This window comes from Eurosta solidaginis, chromosome 4 (assembly GCF_040869045.1).
Source record: "Eurosta solidaginis isolate ZX-2024a chromosome 4, ASM4086904v1, whole genome shotgun sequence".
NCBI lineage: Eukaryota > Metazoa > Arthropoda > Insecta > Diptera > Tephritidae > Eurosta > Eurosta solidaginis.
Window position 1 is genome coordinate 25,598,281 of NC_090322.1, and position 13,140 is coordinate 25,611,420.

At 46.5% G+C, this 13,140-nt stretch overlaps 1 protein-coding gene across 1 annotated transcript in view; it reads right to left on the bottom strand.

The window, feature by feature from the left end:
- Window positions 1-2,713: 2,713 nt before the first annotated feature.
- Window positions 2,714-13,140, bottom strand: part of LOC137249382 (cytochrome P450 4ae1-like) — a 100,693-nt gene continuing 90,266 nt past the window's right edge. The window contains 3 exon segments of the mRNA XM_067780800.1: window positions 2,714-3,051; window positions 3,115-3,298; window positions 3,301-3,467. Of these exon segments, the coding sequence (XP_067636901.1) occupies window positions 2,714-3,051; window positions 3,115-3,298; window positions 3,301-3,467 (689 nt within the window).

A 13,140-nucleotide genomic window follows, 5' to 3' on the forward strand; every position in this document is an offset into this window, starting at 1 on the left:
TAAGCAGGCTAACGTGAATAGCACATATATTTTATTTTCTCCTTGCGGACGAGGCCGCGGGTAAAGGCTAGTACCCAATAAATATGAGTTCTCTACAAAAGATTAATTCTTTTTATGCTGAAAATTCGTTGAAAATTTCAAAGCCAGATGTATTTTCTTACTTTGAAAAAGAGAAGTATAGTTATTCTTCAAGTCAAATAGCATTAATAGAGCTACAGTGGCGAAAACTTATAACTATACAATGGAAAAATGTACACTCCACCATGGAATTTTGGTCGGAAGTCCGAGAACATAAAAATGCATTAAACGAACCTCCTTTTTTAGAACTTGTCGAATTCATATTTAGTTTTTTAGTATTACCACTCAGTAACGCGGAGGTTGAAAGAATTTTTAGTGGCATGAAAATTCTGAAAACTAAATTAAGGAACAAACTAAAAATTAATATGCTTAATGCTCTGCTTAATATTAGATGCTCGTTAAAACGCTTATCTAAATGTTGTAATGACTTTGAAATTACCGATGATCTCATATCTATGGTAAATAGCCAAACTTTATACCCAGACTTATGCTCTTCTGATTCTTCAGACGGGGAATATTTTATATAAATAATTATTTTGTAATATTTTTTTATGTATATACACATATGCAATCATTTAAAGTAATTCCATGTGCTAGTCAAGGAAAATGTGCCTGATATGTTTTGAAATAGGAAGTTATTCTCAAGTTATGTTTATAAGTTTTTATTTACAAATGTGTAAACTAAAATATAAAAAAAATTTTATGAATTAACCAAAAAATGTCTGGCATTTTTTTAGCTTCTTTTTTTTAAATTTAGCATTTTCTAACCTTTTTTTTGTGGCAATCTAGCTTCTTTTTTTTGCATCACCTGGCAACACTGGTCAGCAGATATAAGTGAAGAAGAAAGAGAAACAATCACACATCACGTTAGCATCAGCTAATAGCAGAAGTTGTTACTAACACATACACAAGCATATAGTTAAACAACCAAGTATGAGATACAACTGTTCCAGAAGGCATATTCGTGAAAAGTCTAGACCTTAGGAGAAATATGCGAACGAGTTAACAGAGAGTATAAAAGCAGCGCAAGCTGAGGAATAATGAATCAATTTGATTTTAAACGCTATAATTGAAGAACGCGAGTATTGCAATTGTACTACTGCCACAATAGATTTGTAAATAAAAAAAATGTGCCATTCTAAATATTTAAGTTATTTACTCGACAGTTCAGCGATTCGAACGCTAACAGAAGACACATAATAATCAGGAATTTCCCAAAATTCGTTACAATATCTTATCTTATAACTTTAAACGAGCAATTCTTATATATTTCTATATTTGTATGTTTTTATAGCCGAACGATGCCGAGAACGGCTCAACCGATTTAAATGAAATTTGGCACAGAGATAATGTATCACCTTCTAAGGCTTTCTACCTAGGTGTTGCCACTCAGAATGTTTCAAAAGGCTGCCACCTATTCGAAATTGAAAAAAATTGCATGATATATGCCGATATAGGTATCAAATGAAAGGTATTTTCCTCCGCATTACAATAGGGACATTTTTGGGTAGGGTTGCCATTTAGGGTTGCCACCTATTCGATATGGGTATCAAACGAAAGGTATTTCACTACGCATTACAATAGTGACATTTTTGAGTAGGGTTGCCGCCAATTCGAAATAAAAAAAAAAAAATTGCATGCGATATGCCGATATGGGTATCAGTCGAAAGGTATTTCACTCCGCATTACAATAGGGACATTTTTGAGGGTTTCCATTTAGGGTTGGGGCAGTTAGACGAAATAGTACTCTACTTACTCATATTCTATTAAAACTTTAAAGGAGAACATTAAAGTTAAAAATCTTCGTAAAACAATCTTACACATGACTCGACATAATTTTCTTAATTTCACACTCGCTAATAAAATTGAAATGCAATATAAAGGGACCGTGGCAAATTCTAGCAAAATATATTTAAATGCATATTTTTGGCAAATATGAAATGAATAATTGCAATTTCTCACAGATTATTATTAGAAAGATTTCTCACCATAGCAAAAAGATATCTCACCATGGTAATTTGCTACCATTGAACACTAGAGGCATATGTTCAATTTAAAAACGACATCTAACCATTTAACTACTTACCAACAGATGGCGCTTAGGGAAGTAATTAAACTAACTGATAGTTGTCATAACTGATAGTTGTCATTCGTAAAATTTACAAGTTTTTGGAAAATATTAAAATTGTGAGAATTTCATAGTGTATAACTAAACAAATTTTTGAAATTAATAACTCGGCACATGAAGATACTCGACCTAAATAACTTAGTTCTCGATTTCACTAATTGTCATAAGAATCCCTTATACTATAGGCTGGAATTACCCATTTCAAATTTTTCATTCCAGTTCATTTTGCGGTTAGTGTTTGATATGTTTTTGAAATCTATTTTTAAGGAAATCAAATATTGATAAGTAAAAATATATAATATATGTATGTACATATAAAAAAAGTAGAGTTTGATTAATGATGACAAGTAGAACAAAGTATGGTATGCGGCATACTCAAAGATTTCCGAGCAAAGCTCGGTCGCCCAGGTACTGTATTTAAAACCACATTCAACTGAACTTAATTTAACATTCTAAATATCACAATTTTATTGCTCATATGTTAACATATGTCAGCATAACAGACACCTATGCATATATACGTGTTTTGAGCTCAACATTAACGCCAGTTTTTGAGCGCAACACAATTTTGATTGACGGATGTACATCAAGATCCATTGGTAGCAGCTCGAAATGTCTTAAAATTTGCACCACAACAGTACGCAACTCGAATATGGCAAACTGTTGTCCAACACAGTTGCGGGGACCAGCACTAAATGGGATGTGACTAAAAGCGCTGGAACGTGCGTTGTGCAACAAATGACGTTCAGGCCAAAAACGTTCTGGTTCAGGATAAACATCAGGATCGCGTAATATTTGCCAAAGTAATATGAGCACATTGCAGCCAGCTGGTAAGGTGACATCTACTGAAAGTTACAAGAGCTGTAAAATTTGAGTTCATATATTGTAAACTATTTATAAAAACTTACACAAAACCAACTCCTCCCTCAGCCAACGTCCAACAACTGGTATAGGCGGATAAAGTCGCAATGTTTCCTTGATAACGTTATTCAAATAAGTCAGCTCATGCAAGTCGGAATATTCAATTGCTCGACTTGTATCGTCACCAAAATAGTCGCGAATCTCCTCAAAAAGTTTACGTTGACAGTCTGCATGGCGCGACAGAGGCAGAAAGAGATGGCTGATGTTGTGGTGTCGTGACCCTCAAACATAAATGTATTAACCTCATCACGTATTTCGGCATCAGTGAGTGGATGACCATCGCTGTTTGTGGACTGCAGAAGTACATCTAACAGGGCCATACGTGGTTTCAGGCCGATATCTATAGTTGGAAGTGATAGCAAATAAGTAAAAATGGAAAAGTTAAGTGGAAAAAACTTCATTCAAACCGTCACCACTAAATATCTAAAGAAGATCTAAAGAAGCGAAATTGTACTCCATCTCAGAAATCTATTGAGTAAGTTTTTAACTTACTTAAAGGCCCCATTACTGATACTTAGCATAGACTTGACTTGGCTTGAGTACTGTCAATTACAGTTCTGTTAAATGAACATGTTACTGATTACTCAAAACTTAGCAACACTTGACTTACAAGTCTGTTGAATTTTGATTTTCTATGTAAGTTCTAAGTGACGTTTACCTTTTGAGATGCCATTTGTTTGTTTCCATTTCATTTTGACAATTTGTCATACAAATTGACATTTATTTAAAAATAAATTTCACTGCTGGTTATGATGCCAGATTGTATGCGCCAAGTGGAGTATAATCGTGGCTAAGTTGCCAAGTTTACGCCAAGTCAAGTCAAGTCTATGCTGAGTATTAGTAATGGGGGCTTAAGAGTTTGCCAAGAAAACTGCACTGAAGTTAGTATGCTAACGCCCATTATATCTGTTGGTTTTATTATCATCCTATTCAGGGTCATAGTACAGGTTTACAAGTATGATATGTATGAGAAGGAAGCAATTCCTTTCTCTTTCTAGCACATTGCAGTTTGACACTTCGGTCAGTGTCAAACTATTTTGGAACTCAGTGGAACCGGCGTGGAACATGCCTTTGACACTGAACGAAGTGTCAAAATTACCGGGGTTGCTGTCGTTTGAAGCGACGCAGGGAAACAAAAAAAGGAGCGGAATATCAGATATGGGTTGCTGTGATGGTAAATTTTTTGAACGAGTTTAGTATGAAAATGTAGTGCACCTATATGGGTCCTACAGAAAATTATACAAAAGTCTTGAATTGGGATATCTGAAGACGCGTAGTTATTCCAGTATTAAGAATACAAACACGAGTGCTAAGTTTTTCTACCCATTCAAAAGTTTTCCGCGAAAAACAGTTTGAAACCAAGGTCGACTGCAATAACCCGTCCAAAAATGTGGAAAGAGAAATGAAAAGAGGCGTTTTGTCCTGGTATCAATAGTTCAAAGGCGAAAAAGTATTCGAATTATTGGGAGTGATTATTAATCTATTACTATTCTATTAATACCTTTCCCGACGGTTTTGGTCGTGTTTTAGCAATCGTCCCCGTTAATAAAGTATCACAATTTGTTAATTAAAATTGTCCAAAACATATGGTGTGAGGACCAAATATAATCCATTAATTTGGCCCACACAAAACCACCACCCCATAACACAGGAGCAGTACTACAGACAACGCGAGACACAAACAAGTCTCTGAAACATCATAAAAACACGATTAGCAACATTGCCAACACAACACGGGACACAAACAAGTGTCAGAAACATCACTAGCGCAACAAGTTGCCGCAACACGCCACAGCAACACCGTAACCATGGCAACGCAACGAACTATGCTAGCAACATCAAGAGCATTGGCTATAAAAAGGGCAACACGAGAAGACAGGAGTCAGTCAGCACGCGGTTGTGGTTGCGACCGGAGCTACTATTGGAGCGCTCTGGAAGGCATATCGGTTTTGACCATTGCAAGCCAGTGCGTTTCATAGGAGAAAGTCGTGGACTGAAGATTGTGGGTAAGCAGGTTTTGACCGCTCTACAACGCTTTAGATCACGCTTGCTCCCTCGCAAGCAAACGCCCTCCACAGCATCGTTATCCCGCGCTCAGCCAAACGTCGTCCGCGGCAGAAGTACGTCGGCAACCGCAGTAGGAGTGAGTTGAGGTGAAACGCAACAACGTGACTGTACCGAGGCTAACGGATCTCACCTAACGGGGCGCAAAGTTGCGACTGTCACCTGAGCAGCAATTGAAGGGCATCTGAAAGGCGTATCGGTTTTGACCATCGCAAGACAGTTCCCGTCATAGGAGCGAGCCGTGGGTTGAGGATTGTGGGTAAGCTGGTTTTGACTGCTCTACAACGCCTTAAACTACGCTCGCTCCCCGCTAAGCGAAGGCCCACAACGTCACGAGCCCGCGCGCCATCGCCATAAGCCTCGGTGGCAGAGTCACGCATACACACGACGCCAGCAGAGTTACGCATACACACGACGTTGGCCACAGCAGAGTCACGCTTACATACGACGTTGGCCGCAGCAGAGCTACGCAAATATACGACGTTGGCCACAGCAGAGTCACGAATACGCACGACGTTGGCAGCAGAGCCACCCATAAATACGACGCTGGCAGAGCCACGAATACGCAAGACGTTGGCAGCAGCAGAACTACGCGTACATACGACGTTGGCCGCAGCAGAGATACGCAGGCATACGACGCTGGCCGCAGCAGGCTTAGCACTGCCACTAACCATAATAGGAACACGCCGGCGCAAGGCGTCACCGAGACACATTCACACATACCTAGACGGCGACCAGTACGGCGCCCTAACAGAACGTTCCTAACGGGACACGAAGGACCGCTAGCCCATCACGAATTATAAAGCAAGCAATGAAATTAAGTGAATTATAGATACACATTTTATACATTTTATATTATAGTTTAGGGAATTTACCAATAAAGTGAATTTATATGAAAACGATTTGCAAGGCGCCCCGAAATACAAATTCATTGTAAACGAACCTTGGACACGCCGAGTATACCCCAGCAGTTACTGAAGAAGCACCGGGGCAAGGAAAAGCTTCGTTACAATTGGCGCCCGAGCAGGAACCCTGCAAATCGTACAACGTCAGAAGGAACATTCCTGACTAGAAACCTAACAGAAAAATGGCCGACCAGATTGACACCACGTGGCTAGACAATATTTCAAAGGAGCAGCTGATATCCATTACACAGGAGCTGGGCATTGAGCAGACAGGCACCACCCGAGAAATCAGAAAGCGCATAGCAGCCATGGCTTCAAAAGCAAATGTTGACTCGGAAATACACACAAAATTTTTATCCTTAGAAGCCGCGTATAGGAAGGAAAATACAGCAAACACGAGTGAGGAAAATTAGTCTAAGACACCGATCCCGCCGAACGGAGGCGGAGCCATGAATATCGCCGATAGACCAGCTGAGCACAACCAGTTTGCGTTCCCTCCCAGGAACACAGTACCCCCACAACAGTGCGCATCATCCGGAGTAGCGGTACCACCCAACGGTGCATCTCAGGCACCGACCGTTATATTCGCACCCATCATCGACCAGGTAAGAAAGTGGTCAGTGAAATATGAAGGTGGACGGGACCCTCTAGCTTTCGTCGAACGGCTGGAAGAACTAGCCGATGTCTATACGCTAAACGTAGACTTGCTCCCAAAAACGATGCCCGAATTGCTAGGTGGCACCGCTCTTCAATGGTACCGCAATAACAACGTACACTGGAGCAACTGGACGACCTTCAAGCGCGACTTTTTAAGCTTCTTTCTACCAGCCAGGTACTTCGAGCGTCTCGAGGACGAAATACGGCAACGAAGGCAGCACGCCCGCGAAAGATATAAAGATTATGTCCTAGGGATACAAAGCTTGATGAGACACGCCGGATACAGCAACGAGCAACGCCTGGAAAGAATTTTCCGCAATAGCCACCCCGATTATTTACTCTACATTCGCCGAAGAGATTTCAACACCCTAGGAGAACTCATCTCTCTCGTCGAGGAATATGAAGGTATCCACGAAGGTTACCGACGGACATCAGATGGATCACGTCGCGAAATAGCGAGACACGTCTTTGGTGACAAAACTACAGCTTCATCACCGCAGTCGGAACGATCATCCCACCAGCAGCCACCGAGGGTACAGCGCCACTCACCACCAGAAACTCGGGTTTTCGATCCGAGCAGGGTATGTAGAAGGTGTGGCCAAGAAGGACACTATGCAAGGAGATGTCGTAACCCACGGAAAATTTTTTGTTGGGAGTGCGGTCGAAACGATATACGCACGATTGAATGCTGCCGTCGACGTCAGGGAAACGACGGAGGGCTTCACCAAGGACAAGGCGCGGTGAGCCCACTGAACCCAGCGCCGAATCAGCGGTAGTCATGTACCAGGAACACGGTCGCCTATATGCCCCAGCTCAGATTGGACCAGTATCGTCGGAGGCAGTTATCGATACAGGGGCCTCAAGGAGCTTCATTTCAGCCACCCTCGCGAATCACGTGGTGAGTTCTGGAAGCGGGGAGAGGGTAAGAGTGGCCATCGAAATAACAATGGCCAACGGAGTCAGCACTACGATTTTCGATGCCGTAAGGACAGAGGTACGCCTCGGAGATTCGTCATTGCACACAGTCCTACATGTGATGCCCGGGGCAATCGACGACATTATACTTGGCCTAGATACGTTGGGGAGCCAAAGAGCAGCCATATCATGTGGAGGAGGACACCTCGTGCTAACCAGACCCCTTGCTCAGCACACACCGCCTCCTGGAGCCACGGCGGAGACCATTCAGAGTATAACACCACCGAGTGCGAGGAACGGCAAGTACGACGTCAGGAACGGAATTAACGGCGACACACCCAGCAATGAACATAGTGGTATAGAAGGCGAGGCGGATCGCATACGAGAATTTCTGGCAGTAGAACTCAAAAAGTTCGAGGCCATGAGCGGAGTGACGACGGTAGCCGAACACAAGATCATCCTGACTGACGACCGCCCCATCAAGGAACGGTATTTCCCGCGCAATCCAGTGATGCAGAGCATAATTAAAAACGAGATCGACGAGCTCCTCGCGAAGGGATGCATCGAGCCATCCTGCAGCCCACATAGCGCCCCGATCGTGTTAGCTAAGAAAAAGAACGGTAAGTGGAGGCTTTGCGTGGACTACCGGCAGCTCAATGCCAAGGATACAGCACATCTTGGACAAACTACGACAAGCGAAATATATAAGTAGCCTCGACCTGAAGAACGGCTACTGGCAAATACCGCTGGAATCAAACAGTCGTCCCTACACGGCTTTCACGGTACCCGGACGCGGCCTGTTCCAGTGGCGTGTCATGCCCTTTGGTTTGCACTGGGCACCCGCAACGTTCCAGAGGGCGCTCGACCAGGTCATTGGGCCAGAAATGGAGCCCCATGCTTTTGCGTACCTGGATGATATTATCGTCATAGGCACAACTTTAGAGGAACACATCCGAAATTTAAGAGAGGTGATGTTACGACTACAGCGCGCCAACCTCAGGATCAATCCAGAGAAGTGTGATTTCTTTAGGACAGAACTCAAGTACCTGGGCCACGTGGTCAGCGATAAAGGGATCCACACGGACCCAGAAAAGGTTGCCGCTATTCAGGAACTGAAGCCACCGACCAGCGCGAAAGAAGTACGCCAATACCTAGGAATAGCCTCGGGGTACCGCCGTTTCGTGCCCGATTTCGCCACTATAAGCCAGCCGCTCACCGCCCTGTTAAAGAAAGGCAAGCATTGGAGATGGGGAACCGAGCAGCAAGAAGCCTTCGACATCATCAAACGGAAACTCACTGAAGCACCCATACTTGCATGCCCGGATTTCACGAAAACGTTCACCCTGCAGACGGACGCGAGTAACTACGGCCTGGGGGCAGTGCTGACACAGGAGTTAGAAGAGGGCGAGCGAGTGATCGCTTACGCCAGCCGGAAGCTCAACCAGGCAGAGGCCAACTATTCACCCACCGAAAAGGAGTGTCTGGCCATCGTTTGGGGAATCCGTAAGATGAGGCCATACTTGGAAGGCTACAAATTTAAAGTAATAATCGGCCACATGTCACTAAGGTGGCTAAATTCCATTGAGAGCCCTTCTGGCCGCATAGCGCGATGGGCCTTAGAACTACAGCAGCACACCTTCGACATTGAGTATCGTAAGGGAAAGCTGAACCTGGTGGCGGACGCTCTATCTCGACAGCCGCTGGAAGCATTACGATTTACCACGACGACGGAACCACAATGCAAGTGGTGGCACAAGCGGATCAGCGAGGTACGCACCAACCCGGAGAAATACGCCGACTATACGATACAGGATGGACACTTATACCGCCATATTCCCTGCCGGTCACACGACGAAGAGGCGGTACCATGGAAATTGTGTGTGCCCACACCACTCAGACAGCGAGTGTTACAGGAAAATCATGACATACCAAGCGCGGGACACATGGGTATCCGCCGGACAGTAGCACGAGTCGCCAACCGATATTATTGGCCCGGTATGTTCCGTGACATCAGCCGGTATGTACGTCAATGCGAATCCTGCCAGAAATACAAGGAAACACAACAAAAGCCAGCCGGAAAGATGCTCTCACAGGTAGCCCAGGAACCATTTGCCACGGTCTGCGTCGACTTCGTTGGACCCCTACCACGGTCTACACACGGAAACACCATGTTACTGGTATTTTTCGACCGATTCAGCAAGTGGGTGGAATTGATCCCCATGAGGCGTGCTACCGCAGACGGCCTTCGCCGAGCTTTCAGGGAACGGATACTCGCAAGGTTTGGCGTCCCCAAAGTACTCATATCCGACAACGGCGCACAGTTCTGTAGCACGCTCTGGCAGCGCTACCTTAAGGAAGTTGGCGTACGACAACAATACACCGCACCCTATACTCCCCAAGAAAACCCAACAGAACGAGCAAACAGAACCATCAAACGGATCATAGCGCAGCTCACCAACTCAAAACATAAGCGATGGGACGACCTCCTCCCGGAAATTGGGCTAGCGATAAGTAGTAGTGTCAACGCTTCTACAGGCTACAGCCCAACTTTCCTCGTGCAAGGACGAGAGCCACGACTGCCAGGAGCCCTATTCGATGAAGTCAACGTTGGGACGGGTGCAGCTCTCGCTACGGCCGAGGAGAAGTCCAACAGAATGCAGGAGGCCTTCAGAATAGTGAGGCAGAATATGGAGCGGGCAGCAGTAGATCAAGCACGTCATTACAACCTACGGCGGAGAAAATGGACCCCCGTAGTCGGCGAGTTGGTCCTTGCCAAGGAGCACCACTTGTCAAAGGCTGCGGAGGGATTTGCAGCGAAATTGGCACCCAAGTATGATGGCCCTTACCAAATCCTGGGGTATGTCTCCCCAGTAATTGTCAAACTAAGGAAAATCGATAGCGGGAAGGAGAAGACGGCAAGCATTGCCGAACTAAAGGCATACCATTCATCGGAGACCGGAGAGACCACGAAACCAGGAAATAATAAACAAACATATATTAATTAATGTCAAGGATGGGAGGATAAGCAAGCACCGGTCATTCTATCGCAAACCACCGAGGTGACAACACGTTCTTTTGCTACGAATTTCTTGACAAACCAACAATCTACAATGGAGGGTTATAACGCCAAATTATCCAACAGCGCCAAGCGTATGCGCCAGCGCTACGAGGAGGAGGAAGCAAAACGCCCTAGGGTCGTGCTGCTGGAAGGAGCTACTGGCGCTCACGTCAGCAACGCGCGTGGACCTACACACGCAAACTCGTACGCTGACCTCGCACGCAACATAACACCACTGAAAACTACGGGCGGCGACGTCAACAACATGCGTGCAACTACTCGTGCAAATACGTACGTTGACGTCGCATGCACCATTACACCACCAAATGCTGCGAACACCGACGCCAACAGCACGCGTACTACGGAACAAGACCGAGCAGCGATCGCTGCCTACGCCAGCGCCGCCGGCATGCAGGCACACGCAGACGCCACGAACGCCACCGCCGACGATATGCGCCCCGCAGCACGCGCAACCGCTCAGGACGCCGGCAGTGATCCCAAGGCAGCCGCATACGCCGTTCGTATAGCTGCGGCAAACGCAGCCACCATCGTAGCGAACGCCCGACGCGCTTCCGTCTCGTACGCGCAGACAGCACGCATAGTCACGGCGAACACAGCTATCGCCGGATCCATAGCCAGACGCGCAATTGCTTCGTTTGCGAACGCCACACTCGCAGCAGTACGGTCGGTCGAGGCCGACATGCCAACAACCGGACCACCGACGACAACCAACATCCTGGGAAGGGTACGGGTAGACCAGGCCGCCACAATTGGCAAGGGCAATGCCAACCGGCCACATAGCCCAATAAAACAGGCCGACACGATCGAGCTATCATCGGACGATGAGCAATTAGCGCAGGAGAAGGAAGGGCCGGAGATAAGTTTCCCACCGGGACCACGAGGTATCGCACTCTACGCGACCGATCTCCGTTCCCTCGAGGGAAGCCGCTGGCTCACCGACACGGTCATCGACGCGTGGGCGAAGGAACTGGAGATCATGTACGGGCAACAGGGTACAACATTAAACCCATTCGTAATTTGGCAACTCACCCAGAAGGATAACGAGGATGAAAACCATCGGCGCATACACCGATGGCTGAGGAATACGGACCTGTTTGGTAAGCGCATCATACTGGCACCCCACAATGTATCGAACCATTGGTACTTACTGGCGCTAGCGAATCGGGAAATTACCCACCACGTGGCTGATGTGGAGTGCTGGCAAGAGCGCTACATATGGATAGCCGATTCCAGGGTCAGGGGCAAGGTCACATACGTGACTGGGGCGTGGCTGAAGTTCCTGCGGTGGGAGTACCAGCAGAGATACGGGAGTTCGGACTTCATGGCCCGGGAGTTACAGTAAGCCGTGCCGCAGCAGAGCAATGACAACGACTGTGGCATATACGTGCTGGAAAGCATCGACAGAGTCCTACGCTATACAGGACGGCGAGAAGGGGGACCTGGGCTCATACAGCAGCCGTTTACGGAGGAGATGGCAGCCCGGAAACGCGCAGAAATCTTAACCACGATCCGCCGCAGCCATGCACCGAACAGAAAACGACCACATACCAGCACCACCGTCGACCAGCCATATCCTGTAGCACAAACACACGCCAAAACAGTGCGCGCCCAGCCCAGCCATAAGCCGCCGCAGGCAGAACCTGGTTCAAACCCAGCGGAGGGACCGGAATACGGCCGAACAATAATACTCGCCGAGGATGCAGAGGACCCAGCGCTAGAACAATTCCCGGAGGTGGCAAACAAAGTACGAGAGTTGTTCACCGACATCGCCGAAGGGAGGTGCAACCCCCGGGTGAAATTCCGAACCGATAGGTACAAAATCACGATGAACAGAAGGAAGGTAACGATCCAAGTAGCAGACACGGGGGTTTAAATCGCCAAAGGGGGGGGGGGGGGTGGTGGGAGTGTGAGGACCAAATATAATCCATTAATTTGGCCCACACAAAACCAACACCCCATAACACAGGAGCAGTACTACAGACAACCCGAGACACAAACAAGTGTCAGAAACATCACTAGCGCAACAAGTTGCCGCAACACGCCACAGCAACACCGTAACCATGGCAACGCAACGAACTATGCTAGAAACATCAAGAGCATTGGCTATAAAAAGGGCAACACGAGAAAACAGGAGTCAGTCAGCACGCGGTTGTGGTTGCGACCGGAGCTACTATTGGAGCGCTCTGGAAGGCATATCGGTTTTGACCATTGCAAGCCAGTGCGTTTCATAGCAGAAAGTCGTGGATTGAAGATTGTGGGTAACCAGGTTTTGACCGCTCTACAACGCCTTAAACTACGCTCGCTCCCCGCTAAGCGAAGGCCCACAACGTCACGAGCCCGCGCGCCATCGCCATAAGCCTCGGCGGCAGAGTCACGCATACACACGACGCCAG